The sequence below is a fragment of the Phasianus colchicus genome, chromosome 12 (assembly GCF_987193195.1).
Source record: "Phasianus colchicus chromosome 12, bPhaCol1.hap1.1, whole genome shotgun sequence".
Classification (NCBI taxonomy): domain Eukaryota; kingdom Metazoa; phylum Chordata; class Aves; order Galliformes; family Phasianidae; genus Phasianus; species Phasianus colchicus.
The window spans coordinates 1,305,864-1,324,816 of NC_143447.1; the positions used below are offsets into that span (position 1 = coordinate 1,305,864).

At 48.9% G+C, this 18,953-nt stretch overlaps 1 protein-coding gene across 2 annotated transcripts; it reads left to right on the forward strand.

Annotated features, from left to right (window-relative positions):
- Positions 1 to 5,015: 5,015 nt before the first annotated feature.
- Positions 5,016 to 12,252, forward strand: NMB (neuromedin B). 2 transcript variants are annotated; one of them, XM_090148574.1, is made up of 4 exons: positions 5,016 to 8,405; positions 8,964 to 9,107; positions 9,545 to 9,747; positions 11,942 to 12,252. In XM_090148574.1, the coding sequence occupies exons 2-4, from the start codon at positions 8,972 to 8,974 to the stop codon at positions 11,987 to 11,989; spliced, it is 387 nt and encodes a 128-aa protein (XP_090004700.1). In that variant the 5' UTR covers positions 5,016 to 8,405; positions 8,964 to 8,971; the 3' UTR covers positions 11,990 to 12,252. The 2 variants fall into 2 exon arrangements, with proteins under 2 accessions (XP_090004700.1, XP_031472032.1); XM_031616172.2 differs by having other exon boundaries at positions 5,017 to 9,107.
- The last annotated feature ends 6,701 nt before the right edge of the window (positions 12,253 to 18,953 follow it).

An 18,953-nucleotide genomic window follows, 5' to 3' on the forward strand; every position in this document is an offset into this window, starting at 1 on the left:
GGGACTTCTGAAGGCCATCTAATCCAACTCCCCTGCAATGCACAGGGATCCACCGCTAGATTAGGTTGCCTAGGGCCTGATCTGGCCTCACCTTGAAAGTCTCCAGGGATGGAGCGTCAACCACAACACTGGGCAACCTGTTGTAGTGCCTCATCACCCTCACTGTAAAAGATTTTTTCCTTATATCTAACCTAAATCTTCCCTCTTTGAGCTTGAAGCCATTTTCCCTTGTCCTATCACCACAGATCCTTCTAATGAGTCTCCCCTTCTTTCCTATAGCTCCCCTTTAGATACTGACAGGCTGCTATCAAGTCATTTTGCAGCCTCCTCTTCTCCAGTACTAAGGACTCTCCATCTGGATGCAGTGCTCCAGGTGAGGCCTCACAGTGCAGAGCAGAGGCACAAGATCACCTCCCTTGCCCTGCTGGCCATGCTTCTTTTGATACAGCCCAGGATATGGGTGGCTTTCTGGGCTGTTAGGGCTCAGTGCTGGCTCATGTCCAGCTGCCATCCATCAGGACCCTCAGGTCTTTATTGGCAGAGCTGCACTCAATCCTTTCATCCCCCAGCTTGTATTGTTAGTGAAGGTTGCCTCAACCCAGGTGCACACCTTGCACTTGGATTTGTTGAATCTCATGAGGTTCTCCCAAGCCCACTGCTCAGCCTGTCTAAATCCCTCTGGATGGCATCCTGTCCCTCTGGTGTGTCATCACACCCCACAGCTTGGTGTCATCAGCAAACTTGCTGAGGGTGCACTCGGACCTCCCTGTCAATGTTACTGATGAAGATATTAGAGTATCAGTACCAGCTCTGACCCCTGGGGGACACCACTCACCACCAATCTCCATCCAGACATTGAACCATTGACCACCACTATTTGGACTTGATCCTGCAGCCACTGAACAGTCCACACATCAAATCCATATCTTTCCAATTTGGAGAGAAGGATGTTGTGAGGTGAAGCAAAAAAAAAAGTATTTGCAAACAGTCTACAAACGGGTCCAGCTGCTAACAATGAGCCTTGGGCCTGCAGCTCTTTGAGTAATCCTAAATTAGTAAGACAAAACAGTAATAAAAATTTGTATCTGCCATTTGCCACTTTTGTTGGAGCAGTTGAGAAGAGAATTTGGATACAGTTTGTCAAAATATTGGAGTTTTGTCAAAACCAAACCCAAGCAGCAGTGAGATAGCAGAAAATCTCTTTGAGGGCTACTACCAACATGGAGCACTTTCCCAAGGACTTGGAGCAACATTTCTGTATTTGCAAGTAGCACAGATGCTGGATCTGCGTTCCCTGCTTTGCCTTTGTCTTGAATTGTTCTGTGCATTAAATTTATTTTAACTTGGGATCATATAAGGGGCTGAGTCAAGCTCTTCTGAAGTCTGCTAATCAACACCTCTCAGTGAAAACTTGCTGGAATTGCTGCAGGTGCTGTTCTCTGGGTTCTCTCACTTTCACACTTCGCAGTAGCAGTTGTGTTACTGTCACTGAGTTAATTAAAATTCAAAAAAAAAGGGGGGGGGGGGTAAAACACAAAAGGATTCTGATTGTAAGGGATGTAGGAATTAGCTCTCAACAAGCATCTGCTGAACCCCAGGTCCAAGAGATGAGAAACGGTCCTTTTAGATGTCTGGAAATGGTCATGTACCCGTCCTGCCTGCAGCACGGTCCCCCCGCTGGCGATGCCGGCTGCTGGCAGCAGGTGTCAGCAGTCAGTGTGGCTGAGGACTGCAGATTTGGGTACAGGAAGGTCTTTCCCAGCTTTGCTCTTGCATGGTGACCCGCAAATGAGCAGGAAGAGTTTGAAAAATGAAGGATGTTTTGGGTAAATTGTGGGGTAGTTCCAGCCCAGCTTTAATGCTTAGTGGGGCCATGGTGTGATTTGGGAAAGATATCCACAGGCCATCTTCTGCTTCTTCAAAGCTCAGTGTAGCTGAGAACATAGATCTGTGTTATGTGCAGCCATAAAATGAGGTGTTGGCTCTAATAAGAGTGAGGATTCATGCTGCAAATCCACTTGCAGCTCCAACGCCCACCAGCTCCTGTGCTACCTCCCACATCACCTTCTGCATCCCTCCAACACCTTTCCTGCCGCTGCAGGAAGGGCAGATGCTGGGGGTGAGGCTGCAGAGCCTGCAAACTGGGAGTGTGGGGGCAGGATGACAAAGAGCTGCTGCTGGCTCCATTCCCCAACTCTTATTCTGCTTTGCGGAGCAGAAAAGCTATGGAGCGTGCAGGATCTCTGGTTCAGCTGGTTGCTAATGCTGAAAAGTCTGGCGAGTGCTGCCATGCTCCCACAGAGCCAGGGGTTTTGCTGTTTAGATGGGCTGAGGCTTTGTGTTTTATTTCAGTTTTGTTCTTTTTCTAAAGGTGAAGCTGCTGCAGGAAAGCCTTTGAGGCTTAAGGATCTCAGGGTGATTTAGGAAACATGGAGACCTTTGTGTCACAACAAGAATGGGATTTATTTGTAAAGCATGTGGGTGTTGAAAGGTCGGGTTTATAAAGAAGAAAAAAAAAAAGGGAAAAAAATCAGCCAGGGCTAAGACTGCCACAGGCTCCGTTGTGGTTACAGCCAAACACAGCAGATTTTCTGGTAGACAATGTCATTGCCTAATTGCTGTTCGATGACATCTGCAGTTCAGGGTGCAGCTCTGCAATGCACGGATTCCGGCAGGGGCAGGAGCCACCTCAGAGCAAAGCAATGCTGGGGTTTTTCTGATCGTTGCTACAATTCCGATGGTTCACTCTTTTTTCACATCAAAGGCATACAGACAAGTATAATGGATGGGCGGTGAGCTGTGAGGAGTAACGTGCTGAAAATTGAAGCTCTTTGAAATGAAGGCTGTCTTTGTTTGTGTGTTTATGATGCCTGAGTGCACAGTCATCAGTTAAACAGCAGTGAGCATTACCTGTTTTCTTCTGCCACTGCATATTGCTTAAGCAGGGAGTTTCTAGGGACTGTAAAACAATTGGCTCATGCTTTCCTTAATAAAACTGGATGATCTCATGGTAGTTTTACTGCCTTTATAATCAGAACATGTCAACCTTATGTTTTCCAAGGAGAAGCCTGTAAGGCAAAGCGTTATCCTTGGATAGAAGACCGCTTCTTGCTGGAGAAACACATGATGGCAAACCCAGCGTACAGCTCCTGGGATGAGCTAAAGAAGGACGCCAAGGGAGGAGAGGTGGCTTGGGCAGAGATGTCTCCTCTGCTGCAGCAGGAGAAACACAGAGCAGCCGTGTCCATCGCCCCGGCTGAAGGCCAGCAGTGTGGGTGACTCAGGGGCTGAATCAGAGGAGGGGTGTCCTGGTTCTGGTCCTCTGGCACCCTGGTGATGCCAGGCAGCCACAACCTTCAGTTCCCATCTGTGTCAGCAGCTCCTGGCACTGCTTGATGCCCTGAAGATGACTGGTCCACCCACCTCCGCTCTGGGGAAACAGCACCTATATTGTGTCTTAAGGCAATTTCCTGCCTCTTTTGCCTCCTGCTCTCCCTTGCAGTGCTTCCATCCCTTTCTGCTCACGGGGCTGTTCATGCACATGTTCAATTCTAATAGGTCTTTTGAATGTTTGATCTAGCAAAGTTCCCCAAGCCTTGGGGGAAATCAAAACTGCACAGAGATCTGTCTAATTAGGGACAGATTAGAAATGCACCCTGTGTGATCCAAGATGGCGCAAACATGCTCTCTTGCTCCCACTCTCTCTGCCTACCCCCACATCTCTTGACTTTTCTGCTAGTTCTCTTTAATAATTTAAGAGCATTTCTTGGAGCACTCTCTGCTGAGTATCTTGCTATCGCCTTTGCTCTCCAATTTCTCTTTCTCCTATAGAACCAGCCTTGCAGCGTTTCAGTTTCCAGAAAGGCAGAAGTAAAAATATTGTGGAGAAAATGAACTTCAATTTAATTTCTCTAAGTCTCAATTCACTCAAAGAGGGACATCAGTCTTCTGCCACATAATGCTGGTTGGGACTCCTCTGATCTAGGCATGGATTTGCCTGCAAGAAAACATGATTTTCTTCTCTAAGTCTTCCTACAAAGCTATTTGTCCTGTGTCCACCGGGTGTGGACTGAGTGGGAAACCTCAGGGAAAACCACAACTCATTTATTGCTTAAATGAAAATTGAAAAACAAGATTTCAAATTTTATCTTTTATAAACAACCATTGCTGCCTGTGGAAGAATGAATGTAACAGAGGGATTCAATCTTTGTAAACAAGAGGCAAATGCATCAAAACAGACCCTGGAGCATATGACAGGGCTTTAAGTTTGACCTGGCATTGGAGGAGCAGTGAAGGAGAAGCTGAAGCAACTTCTCTGCTGCTAAGAGTTTTATTGGCACCAGGAGCTCTGTGAAAGAGACGCACAGGGGGTTTGAGGCCTTTGCTCTTTGTGTTTGTTTTTTATTAGAGCCATTGGTTTTGAGCAAGCATTTTCCTGCCCAGTGGATATTGCAGGACTAGGAAGCATGTGCACCGGGTGTTTCTGGAGCTCTGCAGCTCAGAGTCCCTCCCAGGCCGCCTGGGAGATGCATCCATCAATGCCAAGGTATCAAAGCATAATTCAATAGTGAGAAAACAAAATGGACCTTGTTTTAAGCCCTATGAACCACAGTATTTCCAGATTGCTCCGTTAACTTTGCCTGCTCTTAGCTCAGCATTAGCAAGGCCCTCTGTGCAGAGCATGATATGTTTATTTTGCAGAGCTAGAGGAAAATCTGTTTTGCTTCACTTTTAGGTACGTTTGGATTTGTTAATAGTTTCACAGGTGTGTTAGTACTCTCATCAGCCCTGCACAGGCTGGAGTTGCTCACTGATAAGGAAGGAGACATCCCAGGTGTCCTGTGGTGCTATGGACTCCCAGAAACCTCAGTATGAGAACTTGCAGAGGACAACAACAAACCCCTGGGCCTGGATGGAGATGCCTGGGACACAGACCTGAAAGCACTGAGCTATTTGTCTGCCCTACAACACCCACCAGAAGCACAAAGGGACTCCTGGTGAGCTGGAAATGTGAGGATCTGTGGGCTATAAACCAGATTAGCAGGCTGGAAAGGAGTAGGACCTAATCTACAAGTAAGCTTGTAGCTCACTGAGGGAAACCTTTCTCTCCTCTTGCAGTTTACCTGGTGTAGGGAACCTGCTTTGGCAAGGGGGTTGAACTCGATGATCTCTGGAGGTCCCTTCCAACCCCTATGATTCTGTGATTCTGTATTCAGGAGGTGTGTGGGCAAAGTGATCCTGCTGGGATCATCCAGCTGCATTTCTCAAAGGTAGTTGGCAAGGGTCCTCAGAAAAGGCTCCTAAAGAGAGGAAGGAGACCTGGAATACAAGAGGAGGCCCTTACTGGGAGAAATCTTTTGCTAAAAGGTAGAAGGAAACAGTTTCTATAGCAGAAAACACCAGGGTGCTGTGCAGAGATTGTGTTCAGCACATTCAAAAATGATCTGCAAAAGAAGGCAAATGCTGAAATTTGGTGTTGGTATTAAGTTTTTCAGGGTTGGTATGGATGAAGACCAACTGTGCAAAGAGAGTGGGCAATAAAAATGATGAAATTCAAATGTACATACATACAAAATTGTGCACAGGGGAAAAAAACAATTTTAACTCTATTTATAAAACAGTGGGTTCCGAGTTAAGTGTTACCATCTGGAACACTGGGGTTGTAACAGACTGTGCTATGAAAATGTCATTTCAGTGGTCAGTAGTCATCGAGAAAATAAATTGCAAGTGAGAATAAATAGGGAAAAATAGAGAGTAGAATATACCATGGCAGTTTCCTCCAACTGGAGGCATCAGGGGAAACCAGCAGTTCAAGCTGAAAGATCCTGAGGTCCTTTAGGCTGCTTTGGGTGAGAAGGAATGGTTCCTGCAGTTGGGAAGGAATGGATCCAGCTGCAGAGAGGCGGCTGCAGGCTGCTCTGGCCTAGCTCCAGGGGTTAATCCCACTAGGAAAGGGGACTGTGGGCTCCGTGCAGACGCACACTGCCTCGAGGGCAAAGCCATCTATCAGAAGTCCAGCCTATGCTGAGTCACCTCCGTCCTTCCCCAGCTCCATTGCAAGGCACTCTGTGGCTGACAGGCGACTCTCCCGTACCACCTGCAGAAGCCAGTGTGGTGACCTTTGCTGGCAAAAATCAATTTCTAAAATGGAATTTGTAATGTCTTTTGTAAAATATATTAACTGGGAAGATTCCTTTGGTGGCAAATAGCAGTTGGTAAGGTGAACTTCTGAGCTGCAGAGAGCAAGTTGTGGAGGAGCATTGCAGTGACAATTTCTGCCCCAGATGCTGGAACTTGGGTCAGTGAACCTCTCCCAAGCAGGAGACTTCAAGTGTGGGTGCCAGCTGTTTTTTCCTGAATTAGAAATATCATGTTTTTGCAATGAAGATATGGATTAAAAAATCTAGTGGAAATTTGGTCTCCGTTTGTAAGCAAGATTACTTTTGCTGCAGCCACCTTTCAAGCCATGTTTGTTCATTCTCAGGGTGACAGTGGACTTGCCTGCTCAGGAAGGGAATAGTTTGGCTGCAGTGTGATCACCACTGCAGTTGTTATTCCCAGGTGTGGTAAAACACTCTCTGGGTGGACCCAGTCTGTTGAGCATCCTGTCCAGGGGCTACTTAGCACCTGTATTCACTAGTGTATGGGAACTGATGAATCAAGGCCTGAACCTCTGATTGATTACCTGAGGCGAGCAATGAGTCAGCCACAGGAGCACAGGTGAAGGCAATTCACCTGTGCTGCCGGAAGGGGTGGAGCCTGACTGCACCTCTCCTAGACCCATTTATGAACTGACTACCAGTAGGGAAGGATCTCTTCTGGAGATCCCTCCTCTGGAGTTTCACAGTGAACCCCAGTCACAGGTAAGCTTTCTATCTATTCTCTTTTGGTAAAATAGCTGCTTTGCCAAACTCTCTGGTATATTTCATAATTATAATGTCTGTACATTCATTGATTATACAACTAGAAATTGTGCTTGATTGTAATCATGCCCCTTAAGAGGGTGAGCTGTGCTAAGCTTTGGGCTTGGGATCTGTGTTTTGGTGTTGGGAACTCAATTTTAACAAGACCACTGCAGGGGACAAAATTGGTATTCACCTTGCCTGTACAGCTTCCTTTGGCACCAACTCAGCAAGCAGTGGGCTTGGGTCTATTTCCCTGTTTCCCATAAAACCCCACTTTCATCATGTCCACTTCCACCCTGCACCAACTCCCTGAGCAGCTATTGTGTTGCTTTTCCCCAGCTTGAAACCAGGGTTGTGAGCCTTTGTTAATCAAATTTCCTTGCACCTTGTCCAGCTAAGCCTCTGTGTCCTGTAATTAAAGCACTGTACCCTTAGCTTCTGAGCTTTTGTTACAAGGCTGTGACAGAAAAGCTCCCTGCTTACCTGTTCCCAGCCTGGCTTGCAGTCCCTCATCACAACTTGGAAGATAGAAAACAGCTGCAGCTGCCAGCTGCAAAAGAAGAAAGATCTATATCGGGTTGGTTGTGTTTCCAGTTACAATCAGATGGGAACAAAAGACTTTAACCTGCTTTAAATACTGTGTTGATTCTTGCTGCTTGGAAGGTGACGGTCCTGGTCCCTGGGGCTGCCTTCTTTCTGTTAATCTCCCAGGAGCATTGTAGAGCTAGGCAGGAGCATGACTTAACCCTGTCACACTTCAGTAGGTGCTGTTAATTGCCCAGGACTCGTTTTTTCTGCTCTCTCTGTAATTGGTATCGCTTCATCCTTCCTAATCCTCCAGGTAACCCATCATCTCGCTCATCCTCACTGTTACTCATGTGCAGTTGCACGGTGTCGAGTGCAAGACCCAGTCCTCCAGCTACTGAAAATCAGATCAGGGTGGGATCTCAGGCATCACGTCATCTGACATGGATGAAATCTTCCCACAGCATTCATGAGGACCTTGTGAGCACATGAGGCTTTATACTTTTTTTTTTTTTCCTCTTGTAACATTAAAGCTATGTTTGCAGTTCAGACTCTACCCCAGGCTGATGGAGTAGTGAATTGCATCAAGATCTTTTCTCTCCAGCAGCAATAAGCCCTGAGAAGTGCATTGCTAACAGTCTTCCCTGTGCCTATTCCCAGGGAAATTCTCCTCCCCATAACCTGCACCTCCTGGTAAAGCAGAGCCCTGGGTTGGGCAGGAGTCCTGAAGGCACCAATGGGTCCAGTGGGTCATTGCTCGATTATGGTGCTGGTTACCCTCACCGGACCTCATGCTGACATATAGAAGACAAACTGATTGGAAATGTGATACTCTGTGCCTGGTTTGGCTGTGGTGATAAGGGAGTGGCGGTCGTCAGGATCCTGACAGGAGCAAGTTGTTGTGTTTGGGCAGTGGGCCGGTGGCATCCCGTGGGAAGCAGCTCTGGGGGTGAAGGAGCTCAGAAGGATTGGCAGGTTTGAGGATGGGGTCTTCCAAGGCCATCCCAAAACTGAGTGAAGGGTGCAGGGAGGGTGGGAGGAGGAGGGGGCTCCTGGTGCCAGGCAATCCATGGCCCCACGCAGAGCCATTTTGTGGTTTTGGGGGTTATTTTGGTGCTGTGTGGGCTGTTTGGAAGGCATTCTGTTATTTTGGTGCCATTTCAGGTTGTTTTGAGGTTATTTTGGGATCATTTAGTATCATTTTGGGATTGTTTCAGAGTTATTTTGGTGCCGTTTGGGCCAGTTGGAGCTAGACTGTCTGTGGGCAGGTTGGACGTCATTTGGGCCTTTTTGGGGCTGCACCGTGGTCATTTTGGGGATTCTTTTGGGATGACAGTGTAGACACAACCTCAGCGCAGCGGCTGATGGTGAGGCGGACCTGCTGGGCGACGCGCTGAGGGGACGCGGAGGGCGGGAAAGCAGCGGGCAGGGGCGGCTCGAGGAGGAGGCGTGGCTTGAAGAGTCCCCGCCCCCCCGCTCAATATAAATCGAAGCGGCGGCGGCAGCGGCCCTAAGCGGGAGCGTGTCCCGCAGGGGCGGCCATGGCGGCGCTGCGCTGCCTCCTGCTGCTGCTCTGCGGCGCTGCGCTGGGGCCCGCCGTGCACCTCGACTTCGCCGAGCACCGCAGTCAGGCGGCCAAGATCAAGGTCAACCCCCGCGGCAACCTCTGGGCCACAGGTACCGGGGGCCCGCGGGGCAGAGCGGCCGGGGCGAGGGTCGGTGCTTGAGGCTGTGGGGCCGGGACTGGCACGGCGGCCCCGTGAGGGGCGGTCGGGGCGGGCTCTGGTCACGCCGTCTCCTGAGGTCTCCGTCTGAGGAGTCGCAGTTCCTTCGGAGCGGGGCCACCCCGGCTGTGCCCGGCACTCCTGCGGGCGGAGGTGAGGGGCACGGTTCTCTCGGCGGCTCCTGGCGCCGAGCCGCTGGTCCTTTGGCCATAGAGATCCCGTCGGCAGGAGGAGGGCTCCCTGGGCGAGCCCCCGGGGCTGCTGGGCTCTTCTAGGCGTTCGGTTTGCTTGCTGCTGCTTGTCAGGTCGTCAGCGTGCGGTACGGATGACAGCCTGGTTCTCGGAGGTCCCGGCGCCGGGCGTGAGGCACACGGACGCGCTGTGTTGCAGGTCACTTCATGGGGAAGAAGAGCGCGCCCGGCACCCCGCACCTGGACGAGCTGCGGCAGCCGGCGGTGCCGGTGGCTTTTGGCCCCTCGCTCAGAGCTTTGCTGGAGGACGTGGTGGAACTGCTTACCCGGGAGCTCCTGAAAATCCTCTTGCAAGAAAGACTTTTGGATGAGAACCAAAGAAAATACGATCTCACTGACCAGGTGAATATTGGCTGGTATGGAGGGAGATGCCCAGAGAGGGGAGGTGGTGGAGATGGAAGCACCTGCGCTGCTGCTGGAGGTCCTGCTCTTCCTAGGATTGTGCCCAGCTGAACAACAGGGGCTTGTTGTCCTGATGTTTGGAGGGCTGAGTAGGGGATGAGGTGATCTCCAGCCCAGGGGTTGTTAAGGAGCATCTGGATCCTCCTCTGCAGACGAGGGTAGCTGGCTGCTACAGCTGCCACGTGTGTCCCTTTATCCAGCCGTGGTGAGGACGAGGAGTGCAAATCCTGCGTCCTCTCTCTTCATAGAAAAAGGTCAAGAGAGACACTGCTCTGTATGTGCAGGAAGAAGAGTCTGTCCTGTAAAAAGGTTTTAGTCTTCTAATTCCCCTTTCTGGGGCTGTTTTGCTGTGGTTAGGGTGCCATGAGAGGGCGCGTGATGTTGTTAGTTTGGCCTGCAGAGAGGTGAGGTGTGTGTTATTTTGCTGCAGAACAGGTGTTTGGGAGCAGTCACGTGCCCTGTCTACAGCAGGGGCTCCTGTACCACGTCAGCAGATCCTCACCTTCTTCTTTTTAGTTCCATGGTGTGGTTTTTCCCTCAGGGCTTTCCCAGCTCCTAGTGGGAAGTTAGCCCCTGGGAGCAGAGCATGCACAGTTCCTCACATGGAGGAGATGGAATTGCTTGGGCTGTGTGCTTCTGCCCATTTGCTGCCTCTTGTATGTTTCAGTGGTGTACTTTCTATTCACGGCAGGAAGTAATGGAGAGTCTAGAAGAGATTAAATCCTCATAGGTGTGTACTGTGTGCGTTCCCACTGAGCTGCCATGCTTGAGGAGCCATTCAGTAGCTGAACAGGTAAAGCTGTTTCTGTCATCTAGAAGCACTGATTACGCAGTGCTTGCTCCTGTTTGCTTTTTGGGATAGGCACAGGTGGAGAGGAGCTGCAGGGATGTGAGCCTGAGTGATACTGACTGCTCAAGGACCTCCCTGATTGAATTTCATCAGATTTAGGTAAACTGAGGATCTCCTGGCAAATTAATCCCCTTGGGACAGAAGATACAGCTGGAGATGGAGACAGAGCTAGAACCCAGTGCTGGACATCAGCCTTTGGTACATGAGCTGCTCAGTGCCCACCCGGTGCCTGGGTGTGAGGTGGCACCCCATTCCTGGGTGCCTGGCAGGCAGTTGGCTCCTACCTCACATCAGTTCCTTCCAGAACCTCACAGCTCTCCTGCCTCAATCTGCACATGGGCACCTTGCTCCCAGCTGAGTCTTAGATCTGTTTCTGTCCTTCAGGTACCCTGAGCATCTCTGGACTAGCTTCTGCCTCGCTGCTCCTTTTTTCCCACTACTCATCCCCTGGGGCATCCATGCCTCTGAGCTGCTGGTTGATATTAATTCTCCGTGATGCCTTTGATCGCTGTTGTGGTTATACTTTTCTATGGGACCTTCTTTTGCTCTTGTTGGGGTGACATGACAGCAGCATAAATTCCTCCTGCTGTTCCTGCTTTCTCCTTCCCTGTGGCTGTTGTTGGACACCTGGGGTCACAGCCAGCCTGTGCTTGAGCTGGTGTGTGTGTGCTGTGTTTGCCACCTGCCTAAGAAGCTGCTTAACAGCTTTGTGCTGTGAAACTCTGTACACCCTCTTCTCAGGGACTGTCAGTTCCATCCTGAAGCAGTTTAGAAAAGCAAAGATGCTTCTCCCTTCCTGTTGGTCAGCGGGGCAAGAACTAATGTGTTAAGTGCTGTTCTGGTGCTTCAGCACAAGAGCTGTGCTGCAGGATAACTGTCAAGGGAACTACTGTTCAAAAACTGAGCAGACCTTTTACATTGAGGAAGTATCACTGATCATTCATAAACTGGTTCTCCCTTTCTGTGGGCTCCTATAAACATTAAACAAATCCTTTGCTTCATGTGGGCTGGTCCTGCCTGCTGCTAATGGGATTTGTCTCAAAATGTCTCTCCACAAAGCAGGCTCCCACACACCATTCCATGCAAGTTATAGGAGAAGTCTTGCAGAACAGGAGAGGGCTGCAAATGGGGATTCTTAATCTTTTTAACCACATGCAGTAGGCAGGGCTTGGCTCTCAGTGTGCTGGGGTTTCACAGTGCCGTCCCAGGGCCGTGCCGATGTGTGCGATATCAGCTGAGGTGGCACAGGGGAGTTGAGGCTCACAATTGTGCTTTTTCTTGCAGGAGACTGGGCTTTTAACAAAGGTGCTGGAGAAGTATCTTTCAAACTGAAGAAGCGCAGCAGTGAAGGATGAGGTCAGCAGGCTAAGCTGTGCATGGCAAATGGAGGAGAGCATCATCCTTGTGGGTTACTGTAGCAACATCACTTTATTTATTCTTTCTGTAATACTGTTAATAGTGATTGCTTGTATGAAAAGCAGATCCTCCCTGTATATTTCCTGTATGTTTTCTGCTTCCTTGATGTCTGATGTGCCCCTGTGAATAAAACCAGCTCTTTGCAGATGCTAGCTCAGACTCTTTCTTGAGAATGGAAAGGCAGACCCCATGGTTTGTGCAGGAAGAATGCAGAATGGAAAAAGGCTCCTGCTTATCATCAGCCAGGAGGTGATAGGCTATGTTCCCTGCAGCCCCGCTTATTGATCTAACACAAAATTACAAACTTAGTAAGTTCTTACAGCACTTGCTACTGCAGCATCGTAATGCTTCATCGTTCTTTGACAGTCCTGGCTACCAGGGATGTCCCAGTGGACTGGAGACTGGCAAATGTGATGCCCATCTTCAAAAAGGACTGGAAAGATGATCCTGGTAGCTACAGACCTATCAGTCTCACCTCATTGCTGGGGAAGGTTATGGAGCCATCATAGACCAATTAAAGGTCAACCAGGGGATCAGGCCCAGTCAGCATGGGTTTACAAAAGGTAGATCCTGTCTGACAAACCTGATTTCATTTCAGGCTGTCGATGTGGTCAACCTGGACTTCAGTAAAGCCTTTGACATTGTCCCCCACAGCATCCTCATGGAGAAGCTGGCTGCCTACAGTTTGGATGGGTGTACACTCTGCTGGGTGAAACACTGGCTGAATGGCTGGACCCAAAAAGTCAGTGGAGTTAAATCCAATTGGCAACCAGTCACAAGCAGTGTTCCCCAGGACTCAGTCCTGGGGCTGTTTCTATTCAATGTCTTAATTAATGATCTTGATGAGAGGATTGAATGCACCCTCAGTAAATTTGCAGATACCACCAAGTTGGGAGGGAGCGTTGATTTCCTAGAGGGGAGAAAGGCACTACAGAGGGACCTGGATAGACTGGATGGATGGGTCAGGGTTAACTGTATGAGTTTCAATAGGGCCAAGTGTAAGGTCCTGCATTTTGGTCACAACAACCCCAGGCCTCCCCAGGCTTGGGGGGGAGTGGCTGGAAAGCTGCCTGATGGAAAGGGACCTTGGTGTACTGATGGACAGTTGACTGAATATGAGCCAGCAGTGTGCCCAGGTGGCCAAGAAGGCCAATGGCATCCTGGTTTGTATCAGGAATGGTGGTGAGCAGGACCAGAGAAGTCGTCCTGCCCCTGTGCTCAGCACTGGTGAGGCCTCATCTCGAGTACTGTGTTCAGTTTTGGGCACCTCAGTACAGAAAGGACATGGAGGTGTGTAGCAGGTCCAAAGAAGGGCAACAGGGCTGGGGAAGGGCTTGGAGAATATGGCCTGTGAGGAGAGACTGAAGGAACTGGGGAGGTCTGGGGAAGAGGAGGCTGAGGGGAAACCTTATTGCTCTCTTCCAGTAGCTAAAAGGTGCTTATAGTGAGAGCGGGGGTGGTCTCTTCTCACTGGTGACAGGAGGGGAAATGGCCTCAAGTTGTACCAGGGTAAGATTAGGTTGGATATCAGGAAATGCTTCTTTACAGAAAGGGTTGTGAAGCACTGGAGTGGGCTCCTCGGGGAGGTGGTTGAGTCACCATCCCTGAATGTGTTTAAAAAGCATTTGGATGTGGTGCTCAGGGATATGGTTTAGTGGAGGGTTGTTAGAGTTAGGGTAGTATGGTTAGGTTGCAGTTGGACTTGATGATCATTAAGGTTTTTTCCACCTGAGTGATTCTATGATTCCATAAGCTCTCCTGCTGGAGTGTACTTGCTTTAGGATGACCGTGTGGTATGCTTGCAATGTGTGCCCATGGCTAAGCTTTCATGTGTGCACAGGCGTGGCCCCAGGGTCCTCTGGGACAGCTGAAGGCAGGTTGTCTTTTTATTAACTTGTTTTTATGATGTGTTTAGAACAGTGAGTGTATTGTCTTCAGAGGTGCAGAAGGCTGGAAAGCAAACAGAGAAATTTCAGAATAAGGTTCTGTACCTTCTCAAAGTGCTGTTCGTATTCTGTCCCCCAGCTACCCTAGGCATGTCCCCAACCAGAGCTAAATCTGACACCAGGTGCCTTAAGTGAAGCTGTAATCTCTCCCCTGCATCCTTCTGATAATGCATTTAGCCTTGACCTCTGCAGGGGGCTGCTCTGAGCTCCTGCTGGGGAAGAGCCTTTCTCCCAAGTGCATGCAGGCCATGTTGTACCAAGGCATGATCCATGCCTGGATCAGCGTTAGGATCCTTCAACCTTCAAGGGAGTGGGACCAAGCCAAGGGGAAGTTTTCCAGGAAGGTGCCTCTTTTCAACTAATTTCTCCACACACTTGTTGCTGCGTGCTGAGAGATGAGCAGCCCCCAGTCTGCCTTCTGTTAGCTGTAGCAAAGCCTTGGCTTATAAACTAATAACAAGCAAAAAAAATAATGACACAGCCTATCATATTTGATGCCGGAGCAGACCAGATGCCTGAGAGCTGGCAGTGTGACGGAATGGCAGCTGTATGGGATTTCTGACCTGATGCTCAGTTGTCTTGTGACGTGCCATGTTGCGGGACTGCCAGCTTACATCTTGCCCAGGGAGGTTTAAGGGAAGGCAGACAGATTTCTGGATGTCACAGCAGAAATCTGCCATGCAGCACCTTAGTGAGATCCTTCTTCTTTAACCCACCTAGCAAGAACTGCCCATCTTGTGCCTGTCTGCCTCCATCTCCCCCAGTCCCTGAGATAAAGACGAGTAGGTCATTTAGCAATTACTGTCACAGGCAAAACAAACTCAATTTGGAGAATTTAACTTAAACATTTATATTAAATAATTTATATTATATTATACAATTTATATTAAATTGAGTACTGATTCAGGTGCTGAGCAGGCTCAGAGTAAAGATGAAGATTGTGATGATGTGTCCCTGCTATGTGTAAGACTGGTCATCATGGAGAAACCATGCACTTTGGTGCTCTTAGAGCTCAAATTGACCTCTGCCATGTTCCCGTGACCATGGTTTTGCAGGATCTGAGCATGTTTGTAGTCTACCCACCTGCTCAAAGCAGGGTCAGCTCAGGGATTTGTCCATTTGGGTCTTAAAAAACCTCTGGGGCTGAAGGCTGTGCAGCCTGGTGCTGCACATGCAGCTTTATCACTGGGCTGTTTTCATTCTTTCTCCCATTCTGCCAAGCAGTCACTCAAGCTGAAGCCTCAAGTCCTTCTTCAATTTAAATTATAAATTGGTAATTTGTTCAGGTTTTTTTCAGCTTTGCACTTGTCCCCTTGTTGCTCTATGTTTCTGTTTGGAGCTCTCATGCCTCAACATTCTCCAGAACCTGCCAGCTGCATGCCATGAGCAGATCTGCTATTGTGGTCATTGACTTGACAGATTGCTGGGCTGCCCCTCAACCTTCACAGACCCTCAGCAGCTGCATCAGTTCAGAACATGGATGGCTTCATGGTGATCATGGCAGGTCTCCTGGACTTCCCTGTGGCCATGGCATGAGTGCAGAGATGGGAAAAGGAAGTGAAGCAAGATAAGAGGAAGGGAGATAAACCACCTTCTCTGCTGACATTTGTTTCCTTTCAGTTGTGGGACGGCCTGGTGAGGAGAAGCAGACTCAGATTGATATGGTTGAAGGTCCACTGCTACCACTTGGTGTCATTAGTGTTCCAGAGTTAGTGAAGTGCTCTCAGCCATGCTGTTAGTTGCATAGGACTGACTCTCCTACACCCTCAGCAAAAGTGTCAGGCCTCAGGTTGATGTGCTCCTTCCTCTGCATTGTTTTGTGCCCTCTCTTGCGTGGGAGACAAACAAGGCAGTGAAGTAGGGGGAGAAGGAGGCAAAAAGGAAATCAGCTTGCTGTCAGGAAGAAAAAATTAGGCTCCTAAATACCTTTGCCATCCCCCATGCTTCTCCAGAACTCCTCTCATGCTGATATGGCCTGGTAGCTCTGTGGCAAGGTCCATCTGTGACCCTGCTGTATGTGCACGAGGTGCTGCTGCTCTAGGCTAGAAAGACAAACCACCCATTTACAGACCCACAAAACCTTTCTATGGACTGCACTTGCAGCATTCATTCTTGAGCTTTCAGGCTTCAGTGGATGGAAAAGGATCTGGAACTGCAGGGACAAAACCAGCCCCAGAGAGCCAGGTAAGTGCCTTCCTGCAACTGAATGCTGACATCAGCCCCCAAAAATCATCAGGGTGATGATGTACAGAGAAGAGAGGTCTGACACGATGTCACTTTCAGTTTTTATGTATTTATTCCACACAACCTACATATGGTGGTAAGAACCAAGAAGGGAAATAAAATATTCAGGGATGAATTGGTGCCTCAAGCTTGTTTATAAAACATCATGAGTAGGATAAATGTGACATAGCAGATGATCACTGCTTTGTACAGCACTGGGAACTGCTCCGCAAGTGCCTTCACTCATCTGGTACTGAATCCACCACCCAGTACTGAGACCTTACTGGGAGCTGTAGAGTTGGCCAAATTACTGCATAATTGATGCTTTTTATGAAATGTATTTAGATCATTTCTACAAGAATGAGATGTTTTCCCAGTGCGGGAAGCCAATCAAAGCAATAGTTCAGAATTGCTTCTTCCTAATGTGGTGGGCAGAGGCATGTAGAGTAAGATTCCTCCTGAAAGTGAATTTAGGACGCTCCTTTCTCTTAATAAGGACAAACAAAACTCCCAGTGGAGCAGCCCTCAGGACTTTCCACTGCTTTGGAGAGAGAGATGCATGTTTTCCTGTTATACTGCATGCTATTGGCCTTTTTCAGAAGAGAGACCACTAGAGACCTCCATCCAAGTTTGGGTAGCACAGTGCTGTGTGTTAATTTCAAGGATGATGTGGAGATGTTAGACACAGGAAAAATGGGTATTGCTTTAATCAGGCCTCTGAAAACAGGGATTAAGAGAGAAAGCTTATCTCTAAATTGCAGCCTGGGATGAAAGTGCTAATTATCATGCAGTACATCATTAACAAGACCTAGAAATGCTTGAGAAGGGTCAACTCCCTCTCCTGACGTCAAACTGAACCCCTGGAAGGGATTCTCCAAGCTGAGACAGTAAAATCTACTTCAAGGCAACCCCTTACTTAATATGAGCACTGTTTGCAGTTCCCGTGGGGTAAGACATAGATTCTCTGAGTAAGGATGGAGATATTAAGGAAAGTAACCAGGTTTCTGTGATCTGGAGCTCCAAGAGCACATGCTGAGAGCATGAATGCAGCTGGACCTTGTGATGGTCAGGCAGCCCCAAGCATGATGGACTTTCTGACATGTGCCTCTGAAAGTTCCATTGGTGACCCATTCCTCTCCTACAGTGTTTTGGTGGCTCTTGGAAGGAGCAGAATGCTGGATACTCAACACAATTTCTGGATGAAGTATTCCTGACAGCGTAGTTAAAGTCCCTCCTGTGTCAGTTCTCACTAGGAGGATGGTGGCACCCTATGGTAATCCTACTCCACTGACAGCTTTTTCCTGACCCCATCCCTCACCCAACTTGCTAACCTTGACACTTTTCTCAATTCATGCTTGGTGCTCCTCGGAGCAAAATAATTGCTCAGGAAGATCCTGGTGCAGTGGTTGACTTTTCCCAGGACAAGGACATGTGTCCGAGCATTTGTACCTGCTCCGCTTCTGGCCCTGCACAGGATCATGCTCTTGCTTCCAGAGTTTTGCACTAAGATGAACAATGAAGCAACCCAAGCTGGCTTGCTTTACTGTATACATTCTGGGCATCCCCAGCTCATGGGCCAGTAGGAAACGAGCCTAGTTTATCAGATTTCTGAATGTGGAATGTAATCATAGAGATAGAGAAAGTGAAGCTTTAAGAGCGATATTTGATATTTGAGGCATTTCTCCTCTCCCTGGTCAATGACAGTACCCAAGCCAGTAAGGCCAGGCAGTAGGTGCACCTGGCAGGAGCTGGGAATGGTGGAAGAGGTGGATGTTTGGTCAAAGCTGCTCCCTATGTCTTCAGGATTACTCCCCAGGAAGTGGGTGGGCAGGGGTACGACCTGTAGGATGACACAAGTTGGAGGTATGATCACTCTGTTCCCCAAACCAGGCTACTGGACAGTGCTGGGATGAATCTGCTGAGGATGGAGGCCAGTCAGGACCTGAGCCAGGCAGCAGTCACAGGGAGGGGATAGAAGTCATGCTGTGCTCTGTCTCTCAGTCAAACTTGTTTTACAGGTCTTACATGCTGAGATGTCAGGTCTTTTCCCCCATCTTTGGATCTGCAGCGTCTCTGGATCCCCACCAACTTCAGTGCCCTGTGGCAGATGCATCTTTTCTCATCTGGTGGGCACCCCATGATGGAAAAATCTTATTAGGGTTTCACATGGGCTGGACAATGGGAAGTCTTTCCCTGTGCCACCCAGACCTCTTCCAGTGACAGGATGTTGGGTGGGGGGACGTTGGTTGTTTCTACCTTAACAGAGCCCTAGCTTGATGCCAGATGAAGTTATCTATGCTCAAGAACAGGACTGAGGGGCAATGGAGACAACCAATGGGGCAAAGAGACTCCTGGACATTAACTACACCTTTGGCACCAAGGGTATGGGCATAAATCCCTACTGGAGATCTTCTGGGCTCTGCTGATCCCCTGTCCAACTTTTGTGTCGCTGTCACCTTGCCTAGTAACCAAAGGTTTGGATGGGACCTTACTGGAAAAATTCCCCTGGAGATGGAGTCTGGTGCATGGTCAGTGGTGGTAGCCATCCCCAGCCAGGATGCACTGCTGGATAATGCATTTTATGGGGACAATGGCACTTATGGGGGCTTTGAAAGGAGATTTGCCTTCCAAAGGAGATTGGCGGTCCTGGTGTCTTTCTGCCTTTAGAAAAAAAAAAAAAAAAAAAAAAAGCTGGATTTTTAATGGGAAAA

Coding starts and splice junctions, on each gene's coding strand:
- NMB (XM_090148574.1), top strand. CDS start 8,972: ATGGCGGCGCTGCGCTGCCTCCTGCTGCTGCTCTGCGGCGCTGCGCTG. Junction 9,108..9,544: donor CGGCAACCTCTGGGCCACAG/GTACCGGGGGCC, acceptor GCTGTGTTGCAG/GTCACTTCATGGGGAAGAAG. Junction 9,748..11,941: donor AATACGATCTCACTGACCAG/GTGAATATTGGC, acceptor TTTTTCTTGCAG/GAGACTGGGCTTTTAACAAA.